The following is a 22336-nucleotide window of genomic DNA, read 5'->3' as shown; positions in this document are numbered from 1 at the left end:
TAGTCAAAATACTCGTTTAATTTTATTTTTTTTTTCATATCATTTTCACTATTTGTCTCTTACAGACTAGTTTACAATATACTACGCTATCACTATTATACAACGAATTTCTGAATTGTAAACATATACTTAGTAAAATAAAAACTGTACAGCAATATGTATCCAATGTATTGGATTTCAAAATTTATATATTAGTGACATTTTATCTAAATGCAGGATATCAAACGCTCGTATTTGTCCTTTCTTTACATAACGGTAGTAGAGTACCCCATAATTGAAGCCAATATCTACGTGTCCGTCAATGATCTTTGACAGGTAAACAATTAAAGCGTGTCTCTTATAAAACTAGAGGTACTGTGAGCAATGAGCTCACTAAATGATACCCCCCGCCTCCCATAATGTCGATGTTGCTATTATAATACATGTATATTGATTTACGGTAATGTGTAAAGAGGAATAACTTGTCCTACCAAATGTTATCCAGAAGCTTCTATTATGTGACGTCATAGGTAAACAAAAAATGGCAATGTCCATGTTTTGCTATGGGAAACCTAAACTACATGTCGAATAAAAAAGTAAAATAGGAGGTGCACAATGGCAATATGTAATAAAGATTCTGTGAAAGTTTCATTAAATTTCACTCAGTAGTATAAGAGGAGTTGCGGATAAGAGAAAAAGCGTAACAGACGGACGGACGGACAGACGGACGGACGGAATTAACGATTACTATATACCCTCCCGCTTTTCAAGCGGGGGGTATAAAATTTACCAGTTTATTAACATCTCTTTGGTTGTTATTTAACAACACGAGATCAATACATATTATCATAACATATATACATACATGCGTGAGCATAACATATAACATATATACAAAGTGTGCTTATAATCAAGTATTTCCATATATGTTTACATTGATGTTAACCTGGAGGTTTGACTCTCTCGTTTAAAATTTTAATAAAAGAACAGAGTTTACTCAATAGTCCAACATTTTTTGAAGAAAACAATTCATTAAATTTGATAATATTTGGTCTTGTAAAATAATATTTCGGAATGTACAATTTTCTTTCATCTTTTAATTTTTCACAACATAAACTAGAGGTACTGTGAGCGATGAGCTCACTAAATGATACCCCCCGCCTCCCCTATGGTTATAACTGGTGAAAAAGTCCATGTTTTACTGTGGCCGGGAAACCCAAAATATGTGTCGGATCAAAAAGTAAAATAGGAGGTGCACAATGGCAATATGTAATAAAGATTCTGTGAAAGTTTCATCAAATTCCATTCAGTGGTATGAGAGGAGTTACGGATAAGAGATGGGTACCCCAAAGCGTAACAGACGGACGGACGGACAGACGGACGGACACACATTTGGTTATATATTGGGTACATCAAGTCCAAGTCCTATTGGATACTGCTTATTGGATACAAAAAAAGTGTACACACGAGAGAGCATTATTTGGGTAGTTACTGTTCAAATCTTATTGGATATTAATCTTCGTGTCCGTATTTTGTTGGGTTTTTTTCTTATTGTTTTTTATTCATTTCAAATTTATTATATATTTAATATTTGCTGGTAATATCAGACAAGACTGAAAACCTTTGGTTTTGAACACATATATTTGTCAATTTCTGTGATATAGCTTTTTTATTGTAACACCTAACTAATTTGTTCTCAGCAATAAGGATATACACCTGTATATTTTAAAATATCTAATATTAAAATATATGAATACCTAAGTGCAAACAAACTGAATTGTGAAAACACATCTCAGACTCTGTTCAACCTTTCTTGAATAACAAAATTAAGTATTTAGGGAGAAACGTTTTTGAGTCATGACCAATTAATAATAAGCAAATGCCCATAATAGGGCATTACATGTTGGACAGAATGAAGGTATCCAACAGGCATTGGACAGCTGTCCAATACCTGTTGGGTTGTATTTTGACGAAGCGATTAAACTACCCAAGACTAATTGAACATGTTTATATTGTCCATTCTATTTGGGTTTCTTGAATCTCCTCATCAAAATACAACCCAACAGGTAATGAACACCTGTCCAACTCCTCTTGGATATCTACATCCCACCCAACAGGTAATGGACACTTGTGCAATTCTTCTTGGGTTTCTTGAATTGCTTCATCAGAATACCACCCAATAAGTAATGGACATCTGTCCAACTCCTCTTGGATATCTACATCCCACGCAACAGGTAATGGACACTTGTCCAATTCTTCTTGGGTTTCTTGAATTGTTTCACCAGAATACAACCCAACAGGTAATGGACATTCGTCCAACTCCTATTGGATATCTACATCCCACCCAACAGGCAATGGACACTTGTCTAATTCTTGGATTTCTTGAATTGTTTCACCAGAATACCACCCAACAGGTAATGGACACTTGTCCAATTCTTCTTGGGTTTCTTGAATTGTTTCATCAGAATACCATCCAACAGGTAATGGACATCCGTCCAACTCCTCTTGGATATCTACATCCCACCCAACAGGAAATGGACACTTGTCTAATTCTTGGGTTTCTTGAATTGCATCATCAAAATACAACCCAACAGGTAATGAACACCTGTCCAACTCCTCTTGGATATCTACATCCCACCCAACAGGTAATGGGCACTTGTCTAATTCTTGGGTTTCTTGAATTGCATCATCAAAATACAACCCAGCAGGTAATGGACACCTGTCCAAATCCTCTTGGATATCTACATACCACCCAACAGGTAATGGACACTTGTCCAATTCTTCTTGGGTTTCTTGAATTGTTTCATCAGAATACAATCCAACAGCTAATGGACATCCGTCCAACTCCTATTTGATATCTACATCCCACCCAACAGGCAATGGACACTTGTCTAATTCTTGGGTTTCTTGAGAATCCCCTCATCAGAATACTACCCAACATGTAATGGACACCTGTCCAATTCCTCTTGGATATCTTCATCCCTTCAATAGTATATAAACTAAAAGGTATTGGACATTCTTCTTGGGTTACTCAATTTTTTTTTTCATAAGAAAGAAAACCCAATAGGTATTGGACATTGGTTCAACTCTTCTTGGATATTACATCCCAACATTAGAATAAAACCCAACAGGTGATGTTTACCTGTCCAATTCTTCTTGGGTTACTTATACCCTTCATTAAAATTGTCAAATTTGTCTTGCATTAGATTGCAAACCCAAAAGTTTGATATTTACCTTCCCTAGTTGAATTCAGATTTATCTGCATTAGCATACATAAGTCCAAAACATATTTAATACTTTAATTCTAACATTCCACATCTCATTCAGTGTACACTTTACAAATGATAGGAAATATATAACCATTTTGTGCCTAAACTATTTGGCTTTTAAAGAATTTTATAACCATGTTTGCAAAATTTAAATATTGGAACTTGGAGCAAGTCATTACAGGTAGAGCAAGATGCTGAAAACCATATTGATAAATAGATCACACCCTTGATAAAATATTTTCCTTCAGTTGCTAAGATTGTGTTGTATTATATGGAAAATTTCTATAATCCTGTTTATTACAGATACATGTACAATGCATATTTTCCCTGTAATAATAAAAATACTTCTGAGATGTAAAAGAATGGATTAAATAGTCACTGATGTTAAAAGATATTACATGATCTCATTAATCTGGTTTGGAAATCACAAACTTAGTTTTGAAGCCGATAAAACAGTGTCGCACCAGAAAACTCAGTTACAAGTACAATGAATGAATTCGTTGTATCAAAACTTTAAAATAATTGATGCACTATGTCCAAATCTTTTCGACAAATCGGGATAAAGATATTAAATCAAATCATTACTGTTATAAGTCTTAGAGCTAGAGAAAAGTCATTACATGCCCAAATTTTACATGTAAGACTTTGATCCTATATTTCAATAAATGTCAAAATGGTTTTATTTTTGTTTCTGTTCAATACTTTCTTCTTCAGGGTCTCCCATGGCCTATACTGTATGATACCTCCATTGACCTGCTCTTTTATATTGCCATATGTTTATCCAGTAGCAGTGGTTATGCTCAGGCGATCTTTGAAATATTCCTCGTTTCATGCATCTCCTTCAGTTCTGCCTCTGTCCATTTTATTCATTCTGCAATTAGATAAAGGCATTTCTTTGCCGTATAAAACATGTTTTTCTTGACTACAGCAAGTTCACCCTTTATGTTGATCAAACCCAACCAAGAAGTAGAAGTTTATTTCTTATTCAGAAATATGTATTGATAAATAAAATGGAAGAAAAACTAAATTCTATCAACTCTTTTTTTTCTTCTATGTCTAACTGCATCTTCATCTTACCCCCCATCCGCCATAATTTTATCAAATGGAATCATCATTCAACACACAAAACGATGTTGCATATTAATTAGACAGTATGTTAGTTTCTGATTGTTAAGAAAGAGATTTTAAAAAGATTTTACACCTATTCCTTGCAAATTTTTAGAATTTCTAATGTAACACTATCAGTACATTAGGGGTACATAATCTTCAAAAACATCTCTACACTTATAAAAGATTTCACATCAGTATTGTTTTTAGCCCAATGGTTCTGCTAAAAAGGATTTAAAATTGACCCAAACCTTACTAACTGCTTTGAAATAAAATTGACAGGGACAGAGACACATTTGACACTCCATCCCCCCTTCCTGGGGTATGCTTTGCACAAAATTTAATTAAAATTGACTAAGCTGGATAGAAGTTGAAAATATGAAAAATTACAGTCAAACAGATTATGAATAACTTTCAGCACATCAGACATGAAGTAGTGATCCTTAAATAAAATACACCTACAAGATGAAGCTGTTTTATTCCTTTGAAGTGATATCTAGTATTGTTTCTTTTCCTGTATGCCACCTCTATCAGAACAAAATGTTATACATGTATTAACATAACCTATGGCCGTATAGTACCCCAGTATTTACTTTACAATTAATTAGGGATGGCAATCGATTATAGAATTGATAATCGGTTAACCGCAAGACGTTCCAACCGATTAACCGGTTAGTCGTATCAAAATGTACACTTTCACATTTCTTCACAAAAAGTCTAAGGAAGACATTAGATTGAGTTACATTCTGTTCATTATATTGATCAGGATATTTTATTTGCATAAAAGTAAAATATATAATTTTAATTCAATTTGCAAAAAGAAATAAAGAAAACCATAAATCTTGCCTGAGAAAACAAACATGGATTATTTTCCAACGCATATATAAAGACGTTTATTCTGCATTGTCACCATAATCAAAACTATGTCTGAACTCTCACTTTTGCAATGTCTTTTTTAATATAAAATAACTCATAGATAACGTATAGACATACTAATTAAAAGTGCTAGATGATAATGTTTTCAATATCATTAAAAAATTACGTGCAGGGAAGTCGGGGTAAAAACATGATGTTTTAAAAACAGCAATTACCACTGTACAAACTGACGAATTTCTCCGTGATCTCAATCAGGAGAGCTATAAATACCTACAATTTAATAAATTATAAGAACGCTAAATGAACTTTAAGCATTTGTTTCCTTTCTAAAAAATGAATTTTCAGGTATTGTTTTCAAATTTACATATATTTTTATTTTTTCCGACTAACCGATTAGGGATTTTCTAACCGATTAGCATCGTTCCGACCGATTAATCGATTAACCGGTTAAGAGTTGCTATCCCTACAATTAAATAAGTTCAGGAACCAACCCTCAGATGCCCTTAAAACAAATGATTCTAAACATGCAAAGGTAAAAGGCATCTGAAGAATTTAAAATAAAATGATAGTACAAACAAGCAAACAGTGTGCATGAAAATGTTGGCAAACACTAGAAAAAATACTAAGGTACTTTCTCAAACTTAACATGAATACTAAAGAGGTTTTATGTAGCTGTATTGCACATACCAAAAGCTTTCCTGCAGTTAAAGGTTGGTTGCCTAGTAGTTATGTAGTATGTACAAGTTGTCTCTAAAAATCTTATGGTTGGCATGAAGTATTCCTGTTCATTTTACTATGGTGTCCGGATAGGGCTATTTGCGTTAGCGCGACATTACGTTCAGATAAACGAGAGATCGCGCTAACACACAACACGCCGTCGCGCTAACGCAACTTTGCACAACACGTCGTCGCGCTAACATAACTGCACAACGCGCCGTCGCGCTAACACACAACACGCCGTCGCGCTAACACACAACGTGCAGTCACGCTTACGCACAACACGCCGTCGCGCTAACACAACTTTGCACAACACGCCGTTGCGCTAACACAACTTTGCACAACACGCCGTCGCGCTAACGCAACTTTGCAAGTTTCACAGTCTAGTAGGAAGTCGTGTCCGGAAATATAAGACTGCGCAAGGTACTACTAAACAGCGAGAGAACTCTAAGGATTTTTAGTTATTTATTGTCTGTAAATGAATTTTTTATATTTTAAATAACTAACATATCATGATAAAACAAAATTAAATTAAAAAAAAATATATTTTAACAAGTTGTTTGCTTATTTTAACATTTACTCTAATCTCTTAAGACTCAATAATAGTTTTTGTGATAAAACTAGTAAGAAATTAATTAATATGTTTTAGATCAGAGTATATTATGGGTCAGAATTATAAATATAATTAAAATTCATTAAAAATAATGTGTAAAACATTGAAAAATAATTGTAAAAGTATGTGATTCTTCAGATAAAGATTATTATTTCGACAGACAAGGTTTTTGAAATTCAATCGGGATCGGGATGTCATAAAATATTTCACCATCTATTTTGTTACATTTTTCTGGTGAAAACTTCCATAAAATAACTTTTTATATGATTTTACGTATAGAATATGATATAATTAAAAAATCAACCAAATTATGCATAAAATGTATCATTTTAAAATTGATGAACACATTAATTGCAATCAGCATGCGCAGTCTTATATTTCCGTACACCACAACTTCCTACTAGACTTGCAAAGTTGCGATAGCGCGACGGCGTGTTGTGCAAAGTTATGTAAGCGCGACGGCGTGTTGTGCGTAAACGTGACGGCGCGTTGTGGAGAGTTGTGTTAGCGCGACGACGCGTTGTGCAAAGTTATGTTAGCGCGACGGCGTGTTGTGCAAAGTTGCGTTAGCGCGACGGCATGTTGTGTTTTAGCGCGATGTCTCGTTTATTTGAACGCGATGTCGCACTAACGCAAATGGCCCTATAAGGACACCATATTTTACTGATTACTTACAATTGTCCTATTTCTGAGGGTCATCTTCTGATGAGTGTGTCACAATTGAAGTTCCTGTTTGACCTGTTACATATTAAAATCCTCAATGAACATGATTATGGTTTTAATTTCCATTGCAATTATTGATTACTTTTATATAAAAAAATCTAAACCAATTTATTGTAACATAATACTTAGGAAAATTATTTATGAAATATCAATGGTAAAAAAGGAATCATTATCTCCAGTTATCCTAAAATCACAAGTAAGCATTAATCATATAAATTCACATACGTAAACCCATTAGCTTTTTGTGCTATTAAATAATAGTCATCGCTGTGCAATAAGGGAAATCAAGTACTAATCCACATAATTGCATGACACTTATCATTGAGCTGATTGAGTGAATGTATATAATTTAATAATGAGATATCTGTGAGATATATATGTACAAGCAAATACTGCTATATTAAACAAAGGAAAGGGGGGAATTCAAATTAGGAAATCGAAAGATCGTTTTTAAGTAAATCAGTCTTGTAGTACTTCAAAATGGATGCAGTTGTGATTTATGGATAATATGAGTATGCTGTCTGGAACATTTCCATATTAGGGAATTTAATAGCAAAAAGGAGTGAAAAAACCGGTGGTGCTTTTCATGTATTACATGTGTATTTTAAAATTCCTAATAGCCCAAGGGGATTCCTCAGTGCATAAACCACTAGCCCCATCCTCAAAAATGGAAGCCCCGGGTGTAGCACGATGCTAATTACACACCCATCATGTGAAATAGTTATAGTAGCCCTATATCAATTTCAGTATTGTTTTAAATTAATTAAAACAAATGACAAAAACAATAATTTTAAAAAAATCAAAATAAAGCAGACACTCAGTCAAAATCAAAGACAGAAAGAAGCACTGTTTTGACTGAAAGTTTTTCAGTAATACAATGAATCTCTTAAGTTACATATCAGATGAGATAAACTTACATACAATTATTTAGTTGTTGTCAATTATCCCATTTATCATCATGTCAGCTCACTTTGCGATTGTAATACTGTCTACATGAACCGATAATATACAGCTGATTTATGATCACACGATTGTTAAAATTTTCATTTCCCTTTCCAATATACATTGTCAGACCATACTTAGTTGGCTATGATATAAAACTAAATAATAAACACTTTCGATTTATTAAAGATTATCTAACAATAAACGATCATTTACTAAATACTTCTCGCCCTCGAGAGAGTTAAAAAGACAGAGAAAATTCAAAATACAAACAAGTGCAACTTAGGATTAATTGTTCCGATATATCTATTTTAATTTTGTGCACAATTGTTTTCAAAATTACAATAAAATCTATTTTCCTTAAACAAGAACCCAGCAATAGATAAATATTAATCGAATAAACTTACCTTTCCTCTTGTCAATCAGAAAATCTTGTTGACATTAAGTGTTTCTTAGTCGCCATATTTTTTTTCCATGAAAACAAACGTTGTTATGATCAGGATCAACGGAAGTTGATTTTCGGAACTCTCGATAATTTAGAGTTCCGAATGTAAAACTGAAACAACAAAACACGGTGCGTCCGTGAAAGCAAACTTTTTGGACACTTTTTTGGACAAATCGTCGTGTCCAAGTTTTGTTGGGTACTAACCTGCAAATACCCAATTAGGGTGTTTTAAGCATATTCAGCGACACTTCTTATTGGGTATACCCAATAAGCAAAAAGTACCCAATAAGTACAATCTTGGCATGAAAAATACCCAATAAATGCACTCTCGTAAACACGGACGGACGGACGTACAGACGGACGGACGGACGGACGGACGGAATTAACGATTACTATATACCCTCCCGCTTTTCAAGCGGGGGGTATAAATATAGTGGAATTCATCACCAAGATCATTTTTACATAAAAGACATATTCTATTAATTCTTTCAATACCTTCCCATCTTCCTGTTTCAATGGGTAATTTATGGTTTGCTGTTCTAAATCTAGCTAAAATTTGTTTCTTATAATTATTTAACCTGCTATCTACATAAAATTGACATCCAAAGTGTAAATTTGTAAATAGATTATATGTCACACCTTTTGAAGAATCTTTACAGGTTGAATTCCAATTTTGTTGAAACTGATCTAGTAATTTTTGTTTCAAACTTTTAATAAGCCAATTTCTATTAAATAATTGATTCTGGTTCCAAATATTACTATATCCACAATTGTCTAAAATTGATTTCAAATTCTTTAACCATTTAGATTCATGTCCATTATCAAATTTTGCACGAAGTAATTTATACATTAAAAAACAATATTTTGATTGTTTTCCATATAAAATTTTTGACCAATATGCAATAATTCTTGTTTTGATATGTATACTTAAAGGTACTCTACCTAATTCACCATAGATCATAAAATTTGGAGTACTTGGTTTTAAATGAAAAAGCATTTTACAAAATTTTAAATGTACTCTTTCTATCATTTCAACATTACCATAACCCCACACTTCACAACCATACAATAAAATTGGAATTACAATCTTGTCGAACAAATACAATTGGTCATAAAGAGAAAGATGTAATTGGTTACCCTTTTTCAAAATACCATACATAGCTTTCGTTGCTCTTTCAGTAGCATATTGTTTTGTCTTAATAAATGAGCCTGTTGTTGAGAATATAATTCCTAGATATTTGAAATGTTTAACAATTTCAATTTCTTTGTTATTGTAATAAAAAACTTTATGCGGTATACGTCCCTTTGAAAAAATCATTATTTTTGTTTTTTCTATATTAACTTCTAGCTTCCATTTTTCACAATACAATAAAAAACTGTGCAACTGATTCTGTAAATCTTCGGGTGATTCCGATAGTAAAACTGTATCATCTGCATACAAAATAATCAGCATTTTTAACAAGACACCAAGTTCTTTTTCAATCTCATTTGATATTGTTGAGACACCAATATTGTTATGTGCAATTAAAAAAGATTCTACATCATTCAGGAATAAAGCAAATAAAAAGGGCGATAAGTTTTCCCCTTGTCGTACCCCTATTTTGCATGGAAAATATTCAGTAACCATATCATTAACAGCTATTCTGGATTTACTTTCAGAGTACATTTTCACTATAACTTCAAAACATTTTCCGGTAATATTATTTTGAATGAGTTTTTGCCATAGTCCTATTCTCCATACATTGTCAAAAGCAGCCTTAAAATCTATAAATGCACAATATAGTTTCTTTTTCAATAAAAAGGATAATTCGATTAGCGATTGTAAAGTAAAAATGTTATCTATTGTAGAATAATTTGATCTGAAACCCCCTTGATTTTCATTTAGTATATCATATTGCTCAGCATAATTATTTAATCGTTTAGCTAAGATGGATGTGAATAATTTACCCATGCAACTTAATAAAGTTATAGGTCTATAGTTTTCAGGGTCATTGTCGTTCCCCTTATTTTTATAAATAGGCAATATATCACCAACAATCCAAGCTTCAGGTAAAATTGCTGAGTTAAAAACAATATTAAATAACATAACATATACCGGTAACATAATACTAGCAGAGGATTTTATGTATTCATTATAAATTTCATCACTTCCAGAACTTTTGTTATTTTTAATATTTTCAATTGCGTGTTTTATCTCATCTTCAGTTATCACTGAGTCTAGTTCTTCATTAGTATATGTATTTCTAATCTCATTTGATAGTGGTTCGTCATTATTTACATCGCCATTATTGACGTTTTTAAAGTAATTGTAAAATTCATCAATATTAATATCACATTTTTTGTTGTTCGGCCTTTTATTAATTATTTTCCAATAACTTTTTGGATCGTTACTTCTCAGTTTTCTAATTTTTTTCATAATTAAATTTCTATGTTTTTTCATACTTTTATCCATAGTATTTTTATATTTACGTTCATTGATACGTACTTCTTCTTTTAAGATGCTTGAACGATATTTCCTAAACATTCGTTTTGATTTCCTATATTTTTTTTGTGCTATTTTGCATTCTTTATCAAACCATTCTTTTCTTTTCTGTGGTAGTTTATTGTGAGTTTGGCGAGCATTAAATGTTCCAAAAGTTGTGCGTGCCGAGTCAAGCAGTAGACCTGCAGTGTCTGAAAAGATTTCATTAACCTGGTTTTTATTTAAATCATTGATATCAATATTGCTCAAGTCATATTTTAATTTTCTTAGAACATTTAAATCAATATTTTGACAAAATTCTTCTGTTTTTTCATTATCCCATGGTTTTATCTTCTGACACGAAAAATTATTTTTATTTTTCTTACTTTCTTCTTTAGTTTGGTAGTTATCATTTGAGATATATGAGTTCACACTTATTTCACAAAGTAGTGGCATATGGATATCAGAATATAACCTATTGAATTCTAGTACAGAAAAATTTTGCACATGTTTCAAAAATTCAACACTACATATACAATAATCGACCACACTTGATTTTGTTGTAGTAAATTTACCCTCTTCTAATCTTCCATTCAATAAATACATATTGTTATTTTTACAAAAATTTAATAAATTGTTTCCAAAATTATTCTTTGTTTTATCTAATGATTTTCGTTTCCTTGGTATATTTATCTTTTGTAATTCAAATACATTTGAGAGACAGTCTAAACTGGGATCATCTAACTCAAATTCTTGATTTGATATGTCATCTGATTCAATAAAATCATCTCTATCAGAAGTTCTTGCATTAAAATCTCCAGTTAGGCATATATGGCTAAATTCACTTTGTAAATTCAAAAATTCAAGTTCAATTTCTTCAAAAGCTTCCCTTGAACTATATATAGAACTTTCTGGTGGTATATAAACAACACCTAAAATCAAGTCTTTATCTAAATTAATTAAAGAAGATTTTAATCTTAACCAGTGAACAAATTTACAATCTGTGTGAACGATAGTTACATAATCTTTGATAGATTTTTTGTATCCAATTACAATACCACCAGAACGTCTGTTTGAAAATCCGTGCCTATTTTTAGCATCAAACAAAAAATAATTGTGATCAATCGGTGTAGTATCATCAGTTTTTGTCTCTGTAAAACACAATATATCAAAGGAAGAGATAAATGTTGAAAATTCTGGATAATTTATGCGTCTACTTAAACCACAAACATTTAATCCTAAGATTTTAAGTTTGCAATCAGTTCCAGTGGATGAATCGAGAGAGTCGGTTGGATCACTGTCCACTAAATTGTCACGTGGTAGATTTCCTCCTAGGTTATCCTACCTTTGACTTACTGAGCCGCGTCTGTTGAATGGTCGAAATTCACGGGCCATTGGAGTTAGGCGCGGATCTACGTTGTGTGGTGCCGCTGGTGCGTTATATGGGTTTTCCTGTCCGAAATCTGTCGCCATGAATCGCTCGCCGTTGATATAGAGTTTATCCATAACCAGTTGCGCTTTGATGCCCTGTCGTTTAGCTTCTTTGTAATTCGGGTATAATATTTTCCGGTTATCGTTTATTTCCTTGGGAAATTGCTCGAATACACTGAAATCTGCGTTGCCTTGATCGCCTCGTTCCCGTAGATCGGTGATCACCGTGATTGCAGTTTTTCGGACCTTTTCACGATCCTTAAAGTTTACAAATTTTGCCACAACTGCCCGAGATTTTGCCTCTTGCTTCCGGCCCATACGATGTACTCGATGAAATGGAATTTCATCCGTTATTCCGAGTTTTTCAGACATGAACGCTTTTAGTGCCTGCTCACATTGTTCTGATGTTTCATCTTTTGGTTCATGAATTCCCACAAATATAAGGTTGTCACGCATAGACCTTGCTTGTAATTCATTTTGCTGGTCTTTTAGATCTAACATTTTTTTTGTCATAATTGTCATTTGTTCTCTAAGTGCCTCACTCTCTTTTTCTAAATTCTCATGTATTTTTTTGGATCTCTTCATTTCTACTACTATCTCTTTTGATGTTTCTTCATTCTCATCTAACTTTTCACTAGTGAATATAATGTTTTTTTCAATGTCTGACATTTTTGTTTTCAATTCAAGCACGTCAGTTGTGACAGTATTCATTGTTGCTTCAAATTTGCTGATTCTAGATTCAATTTGATCAAGTTTATCCAATTTTTGGCAAACTTTGTCCAATGTTTTGGCCAAATTGTCTATTTTATTACCATAATCAATTGGCTGTAATCCACCCTGATATTGTTGTACCTGTTGTACAGGATGAACAGGCGCTACAGGTGAGAAACTGTAATTCATTACAGGCAATTGAGACATTTGTGGTATTTGGTATGTACTATTTTGATTGTTCTGCATACTCTGTTGATTGTTTATTGGAGTTGAGAATAACGGTTGCGAGATTCTTTGTGTGTCTACATTGTCTTGAGAAGTACTCATAACACTTACTTTTCTTTGTTGCGCTTCACTGCTCAAATCTGGGCCTTCTTTTCTTTTCTTCCCTTTCTTAGATTTATTTCCATTAGAACCGCCGGATCCACTTCCAGATGTTTTAGGCCTCATAACACGCAGTTGAAATCATTCGGTAAATCCCCCAAAGTTTGTTACTTTTAAACTGAAAATATCTTATATTCAGAGCTCGAAGAATCATGACTCTCATTCAGCTCACGCATGCGCATGTCATAAAACAAAGACATAGCGAGAGCTTGGGATAAGATTTAATGAAATTTTGTGCAAACAATCAATAATTTTATGAAAAAATTAATATCAGAAAAAGAAAACACGGTTTAATCACTCTCATAACTGACCCCAATTTATATGTATTTACGATTTTGTAATAGTTTTTTAATTAATACTTTTTCTGAATAGTTGTATCACGTCAGATCTTAGTTTGAATTTACAAAACTAAACAATTGCCATCTCCATTTAAAATAGTAAGAGGTAGACAATCATTAACAAACATGTTTGATTTTTTTTTCCAATCCGTTTTTTATTTTTTTTGGTCATTTTTTGCGGAAAACTTACTTTAGGAAAGATTCATTTAAAGACTGTGTATACATGTATGTTTGACTGATTCGGCATATGATACATCATGTTTGATGTTACACTGCAGAATTCAAAATTACATTGATGAAACACATTTTTAATGAATAACCGACTAAAGAAATTTTAGTCGATAGTCGGTATGATCGAACGATAGTCGAGTACTCGAATATTCGTTGACATCCCTACTACATATGTTTTATCATTTTGGATTAAGCAAATTATCAAAATGTATGCTGTACAATTTCAACGATTTTTCTCAGGCTCTCAAGCAAAGAATTGGAATCATGCAGAATAAAAAAGTGCAGTTGCTGTTTTAAGGAGTCGCTTAGTTATTACTGTACCTACTGTGAGGATAATTTATGCGAAGAATGCAAGTTGCCCCATCTTACTCGAAGTGCAAAGACTGACAAAGGCCACAATGTTGTATTTTACCGGGACAAGAACCAAGGCATTGTTCAAAGACGGACATGTGAAATTCACACAGACATTCCAAGTACAGCCTACTGTAAAAAATGCAACAAATCTGTGTGTAAGAAATGTGAATGGCGTAGATGTAGATCCCATAAGACTTTACAAATAATTGAACTTCTGAAGATAAAAATAAATCAAATTCTCAAATCACGTGAAGATCTTACTTTTTTAATATATTCGATCAATGCATACTATTTATATGCAAGATATATTACTGTATTCAGCGGCGGCTCACACAAATTGGTCCGACCAAAATAGTTCCATCATGATAAGTAGATACAACATTATTGTTCATGATAAGAGTAAAGTTGTGTATGTCATACGTTAAAGAAATAAAAAATAACGTCAAAATATTATTAGAAAGTCACTTTCCCCTCGAAATGCAAATAAAAAATATCAATATTCCTACGCTCGCTCCCTCCTCAGCCCCCCCTTTTTTTTTTACATGTTTGATAACAGAGAATATTTAGGTCATTCTTCGATTCATATTTTTTCACCGATGAATTGATAATACTATATCAACAACTGTATTAAGTACATGTTTATAGTCCGTTAATTATCATACAATTTCCTCTTAAAGAAAAAATTAATCATTCTGTGTGTGTGTATTATTAAATGACGGAATTTTCAATCCCTGGCTGGATTCTGCTCGTGTGTACACTTTGTAAACTGTAGGGTATAAAATGTGTAGCAAAACGAGAACTGGGTCGGAGATTCGGGTTCGTGTTGAAGTTCAGCATACCATTTTATATAGAACTTGAATAATGTAAGTAATTTCTGCGACGAATACATTAGTATATTTCAGTAATTTTCAAAACAAAAAAGGTTTTCAGTTTAGAATTTTCCGATCCGGTCCTGATTTTCCTAACCCGGCCATTTTAAACACAAGTTGTTGCAGATGCAAATGTTAGAACAAACTATATATAGTTCATCAGGGATTGTATAATTTTTATTAATCAGAATTCGTATTCATATGATCTAATTAAGAAAAGAAAAGTTTTGTCTGCCATCGTAACTTCTCGGCAAAACAAAACGTGTTTCTCCGAGCTCGCTGGATGCGTTTGACAGCTCCATCGCACATGTGTAGATCAAGGCTAATGTTGGTCTTGCGGACACAGGTACATGTAGGCCTATGTGTACTGTTTGTTAGGAGACTGGGTGACCTCACGAAATTTACACCAGTTCGATGTGGACCTTTTTAATAATATAAATTTTTTTCAAGTATCTAATCCCACATATTTGTCAGATCATGCACAAATATCTGTATATATTCAATGTAATAAGTCTAATAGTGAAATTATTTCTACCTCAAGAGCTTTGCAGTCTAATATTTTGAAATGCTCTTATAAATGGGAAATTATTTCAAAATCTAAATTATTAGATGCTCTTTCTGATCCAAAAGTATTAGAACAAATTTTATCCTATGAAAATACAAATTATGAGCAAAATACACAAGGTATAGATAAAGCTACAGAAGCATTCAATTCAATTTTACAAGACTTGGCAATGAAATCATGTAAAATCATCAACTGTAGGGAAAAAAAGGCAAAGAAGAAAAAACCATGGTTTGACAATCAGCTTAGGGATTTGAAAAAAACTGTGCTAATGTTAGGAACTAAGATGAAAAATGAACCCTTTAATAAGAAAATTAGATGTGATTATTTTACTCACTGCAAAAAAATGAAAAAAATGGTAAAACAAAAAAAGCATTTTTTTGAAAAAGAATTATATGATAAATTATTGAATTGGAAAGAAACAAACCCCAAACAATACTGGGAAGTTCTTAATTCTTTTAAAAGAGATAAAAGCTTAAATAATACAGCAGATATACTAGTAAATGTTCATAAAGTTATAAACCATTGCAAGACACAAGGTTTAGGTAAAAACAATAATAAAGATTTTCAGGGAAGGATTGAAGATCACGTAACTCAGTATAAAACTTTTTTAGAAGAAAATCTAATTACTGACCAACCATTTACTATCAATGAAGTTAAGAAATTAATTTATAAGCTTAAAACTAATAAAAGTGCAGGGCCAGATCTTATTCCAAATGAAATATTAAAACATAGCTCAGTGGTTACTTGTAAATCTATAGTTAAACTATTTAACTTAACATTGAATACTGGAGAATACCCATCTGCATGGAGAAAATCATTCATTATTCTCATTTATAAATCTGGAGATAAAAATGAACTAAATAATTATAGAGGTATTTCACTGCAGAACTCCATGGCAAAACTTTTTAGTGCTACACTTAATAAAAGATTAATGCTACATTATGATAAATTATTCGCAAAACAGCAATTTGGATTTAGAACAGAACACAGAACAACAGACAGTCTTTTTGTACTTAAAACTTTAATAATGAAATATATCGTTCGAAATAAGACAAAAATATATGCATGCTTTGTAGATCTGCGCAAAGCATTTGACACAGTTTGGCATAAGGGCCTTTTATACAAATTAATGAACAATCAAATTGGTCAAAAATTCTTTAATGTTATTCAAAGTATGTACAGTTCATGTGAATCAGCTGTTAAATTCAAAAACAGTCATTCCAATTATTTCAAACTAGATAGAGGGGTAAAACAAGGGGACAGTCTAAGTCCAACTTTATTTAACTGTTTTATAAATGACCTACATGACACTTTTGATCAGTCATGTGATCCACTCATACTTAAACACACACATGTATCTAGTTTAAGCTTTGCAGATGAGTGTGATGACCTTGTTCTGCTTTCAGAGACTCATAGTGGTTTACAGAATACACTGAACAAACTGCACAATTATTGCTTAAATTGGCAATTATCTGTGAATACTACAAAAACACAAGTTTTAACTTTTCAAAAAGTACATAAACCAACCCCTGTTTTATATTATGATAATCACCCTCTTGAAGAAGTAAAAGAATATAATTTTCTGGGAACAATAATTGACCATAAAGGAAGTTTACACAAAGGAATACAAGAACTGTCTAAGAAGGGCTTAAAAGTAATATTCTCCTTAAGAAAAATTTTCAACAACTTTATACAACTACCTGTAAATTTGTCTTGTAAATTATTTGACACTCTTGTTCGTCCTATTTTATGCTTTAATAGTGAAATATGGTTTATGGATGATTATCTTCCTTCATACAGAGCAATGCTCCGAGCTATAAAGAATAACAGTTCATGTGATACACTCGCTTTACAAGAAAAATCCGTTTATGAAAAAGTACATACTAGATATAGTAAAACAGTTCTAGGACTCAATAAGACAGCATGCAATGTTTCAACTTTGTGTGAACTAGGCAGACTTCCAGTTTCTTCTTTTATTAAAACTCAAGTCATGATGTACTTTGTACGGCTAAACTCTCAAAATGTAAACCCCTTGATTAAAGAATCATATAATTTTAATATATCTATGCATGAAGAAGGATTTTACTCCTGGCATACCCTTGCAATGTCTATATTTGAAGAAAATAATTTAAATAGCAATGACTACAACAAAAAAGATGAAAAATTTGACAAAATTAGAAATTCAGTTAGAAAGAAGTTGAAGAAAATTGTACTAGATAATTATAAAGAGAAAACTATGGAAAAAATATCTAAATTTACAGAAAATTCAAAACTATACTTGTACAGTAAAATAAAACACAGTGTCGATATGGAAGAGTATCTTAAGCTTGAAAATAGTTTTAGGAATAGACAAATGCTAACTAAATTTCGAACAAGTGACCACTGCCTAATGATAGAAACTGGTAGACATAAGAAAATACCTCGAGAACAAAGATTATGTTCTTCATGTAATACAATTGATGATGAATCACATTTTTTTCTACAGTGTAGCTTGAATATACAAGCAAGGAATATACTTATAAAAGTTATGTTAGATAATTGTTCTTCATTCTACCTCAAATCACCTACTCAGAAACTTGATTATATACTAAGTCCAAAACTTGAAGTTATACCGGCTGTTTGCACTTTTATAAAACAATCATTAGAATTGAGAACTAAAAGGTCCACATCGGTGTAACATTTAGGGAATAAATTTCTATATGGATATTGTATATATAATTCATTGTTCTCATTGATTTTTTTTTGGTTTTTTGTATTGCTTGACCCATATGGGTGTAATATGCAATAAAGAATAATCATAATTAGACATTGCAGTTTTTTTTTTATTAACGTCATTATAAACACTGATAAACATATTAAATCTAAAAGTCGAATATCTTTGGATATGGGGTAACCCATATCTATTCTTGTTACTACATCAATTAGAGGAGAACTGCCATTATTTTCACTATTGTATGGACAATTTGGAGCGCAATCATAAGATAGTAAAAAGTGAAATTTATAATTTTGCAGATAAGCTATGGGATGTAGTGAAACAGTGGAAAAGTGAAATGTTGTCTCGTCTAAATAAAGCAAAACGGAGTTCTGAAAAGCCGATTAAAAATTCTCTTACAAAAACAAGAGAAAAATGTAATGACATAGAAAGAAAAATAGAAGAGAAAAGAGAAATTCTTCTCGACATTGAAGCATTACATAATCCTGAACTGTTACCTGAACCCGAGGACATCGAGTGTCTCCCTGAAAAACCAGACTTGAAAATACCAAGAATAAGTCTCTCCACTTCAGATATTAACACGGAATTCTTGAGTAACTTTGCGAACATAACTGTGTCAACCAGTAATATGAATAGTTTTGACGTACACGAGGTAGAATCAAAGCATTTCAATAATAAGATACAAGACATGACTTGCAGTAAAGATGGAAATACCTTGTTTGTTACAGAGCAAGGAAGAGGTAAAATTTCAAAAATCGATCATGATGGCGAGATTCAGACCGAGTTTGGGACAAAATGTAAGAAACCCCTGTTTTCTGCATATTGTACCGGAGGAGTTATTTATGGTAACCCCGAAAATAAAACGATTGAAATATCCACTTCCGAGTCCACGGATGAAGTAAGGACTATAATGTCTACAGGAAAATGGTATTCCAGAGGAATTACAATTACGCAAGAAAAAATGCACGTTTGCCTTCGTTCATATCCTGAAAAAAATAAAGAAAGACGCGCAAAGGTTTCTACTTTCGAAGTACCTGATAATCTCATAAAGTCTTTCAGGAAGGTGAAAAGCATTGAATTCCATGAAAATCAGTCTCTCTTTGAGGATCCAAGATTCATTGCAGAAAATAATAAAAATGGAGATTTGTGTGTAACGGATACAGCAAAGAAACTTTTAATCGTAGTTGATAAATGGGGAAAATTTAGGTTTACATACGAAAGAGATCTATCGAGCCACAAGTTTAACCCACAAAATGTTTGTGCTGATAGTGAAGGCTTTCTTCTTTTACTAGACGTTTCTCAGATAACAGCAAACATTCATGTCATCAACCACGATGGACAATACATCTGCCATATTGAACCAGAATACCTGAATAGTCCCACGGCTATGTGCATTGATTGCAACGATAGGTTGTGGTTAGCGGACAGAGCAAATGATAAGACTAAAATTCTCTGCATGCAAAAAAGTGATGACATTCTGAAGACATTGGAAGAGTTTAAGAATCATTCAGTGAAAGAACCGAAAAACAAATTGACAACTGCGGGAAATAAAGTTGTTTTACAACACTCACAAGCATCATCATGAACAATTCATTAAAAGCAACGAAAAACCATGTATCTGAATCTAAATAAAGAAACATTGAATATATCAATCATATCTGAGAACAAATTTACAACCGCTATAAAAAGAATGTCACTGGCCTTTTGTATTGACTGAGTACGACGCAAACAGTGTCGCAAAATCCAAAAACATTGAAAATATGTGTGGGAAGAACAACACTAATATTCCTGAAGTTTACTGAAGAAATGGAAACAGATTTGACTGTGAACCGTCTTTGTCGTGACGAAGTCATCTAAGCTTCGTCTTTTGACCAATCAAATATTGGGTGAACGATTCTTTATGCACTTTCAGATATATCCAATTGTATTTATTATACCTCCGCTTGAAAAGCGGGAGGATATATAGTAATCAGGCCGTTTGTCTGTACGTCCGTCCGTCTGTCTGTTACGCTTTGGGGTACCCATCTCCTATCCTCAACTCCTCTTATACCACTGAATGATATTTGATGAAACTTTCCGAGAATCTTTGTTACAAATTGCCATTGTGCACCTCTTATGTTACTCTTTGATCCGACACATATTTTGGGTTTTCCATAGCAAAACATAGACACTGCCATTATATTCATGTGGGAGGTGCGAGTATCATTTAGTGAGCTCATTGCTTACAGTACCTCTAGTTTTGGTTCATGTTATTAAAAAAGAAAGCAATAATTGTATATTAGTGTAATATTGATATATAAGAGGGACAGTATAATTTTACCTCCAAGAACTGCCGATGTGTTCTCTGTTTATTTTTCAACTTGAAATCTTTGATATACATGTATTTATTTATTATTTTTTTTATATTTTATATAAAATAAAAAAAAAAAAATCTGACTCATGCATTATCAATATTTGTTTTTGATTAGTCTTCAAAGTTGAGCAACTTTTTTACCATCAGCATACACTGTAAGCTATAAAAATGCCAATCATAATTGATATATCACTCAAATATTATAACTATGGTTAAAGTTTTATTTAAAATTAGTTCAGACTCAAAGATCAAGGTCAGACATATTTATTCAGTCATGAGGTCAAATAAAACAATTTCATATTCAAAAAGGTAATGTCACAAGGAATGCATTGTCACTAATCACGTTCAACTCTTGCTAACCTTTGTTTATATGCGCAAAAATATACCCAGGCAGTAGCTTTGCATAGATTCATCTTTTCTGGCCCAGCGGTTTTTAATTTTTATGCCCTGTGACCGATTGATTGATTGATTGTATATTGTTTAACGCCCCATTCGATAATTCTTCACTCATACAGAGACGTAACTGTGTGCTGGTGAAGGGCTTCAAATTTAGACCTATATTCGGCACTCAGGACCTGTGACTTTCACTTCTAATACCGAGCGCTTGCGCTTGGCGAAGGAACAGTCACTACCTATGTTAACGTCTGAGGTTTGACGCGAACGAGAATTGAACCCGGGCCTCCCGATCTCGAAGGAAACTCTCTACCACTAGGCTACCGTGACCGATACTCCCCCCCCCCCCCCCCCCCAACAGAGGATTCGAAAGTAAATAGTTTTCCCCCGTCCGTTCGTCTGTCTGTTTGCAAAAACTTTAACCTTGCCCATAACTTTTGATTGGGTGAGACTATGGCTTTGATATCTAAGATGTATATTCCTTGTGACAAGACCTTTCGTTTGATACCGCCAAATTTGACCTCTTGACCTTTGAGTTTGACCCACTTTTATAAAAAAAATTCCAAACTTTTACATCATTGTTGCGAGGGCTTTCATATTTAACATGTGTATTCATTGTGACGAGACCTTTCAAAGGGAATGATTTTTTCAACTATTAACCTTGAAGTTTGAAAAACCTTTAACCTTAGCCATAACTTTTTAACATTAAGTACTATGGATTTTATATTTCACAGTTTTATGTGATAAGACCCTCCTTTGGATACCATTTATTTTTACCTTTTGACCTTTACCTTGTAGATTGACTGGCATTTGAAAACTTCAACCCTCGCTATAAGTTGCTATAATGTAGCATAAGTGTTTC

General features: G+C 32.7%; 1 protein-coding gene across 1 annotated transcript; it reads left to right on the top strand.

Moving 5' to 3' along the window:
* The first annotated feature begins 14464 nt into the window (after positions 1-14464).
* On the top strand, positions 14465-20644 carry LOC134241161 (uncharacterized). The gene is made up of 2 exons (XM_062723243.1): positions 14465-14736; positions 19028-20644. Exon 2 carries the CDS (start codon positions 19066-19068, stop codon positions 20311-20313), a length of 1248 nt encoding a protein of 415 aa, XP_062579227.1. The 5' UTR covers positions 14465-14736; positions 19028-19065; the 3' UTR covers positions 20314-20644.
* Positions 20645-22336: the final 1692 nt, after the last annotated feature.

The sequence above is a fragment of the Saccostrea cucullata genome, unplaced genomic scaffold (assembly GCF_032062105.1).
Source record: "Saccostrea cucullata isolate Sc308-1 unplaced genomic scaffold, CSIRO_AGI_Scuc_v1 ctg6064, whole genome shotgun sequence".
Taxonomy (NCBI): Eukaryota; Metazoa; Mollusca; class Bivalvia; order Ostreida; family Ostreidae; genus Saccostrea; species Saccostrea cuccullata.
The sequence above is the reverse complement of the archived record's forward strand: the minus strand, read 5'-3'. Positions and strand labels throughout refer to the sequence as shown.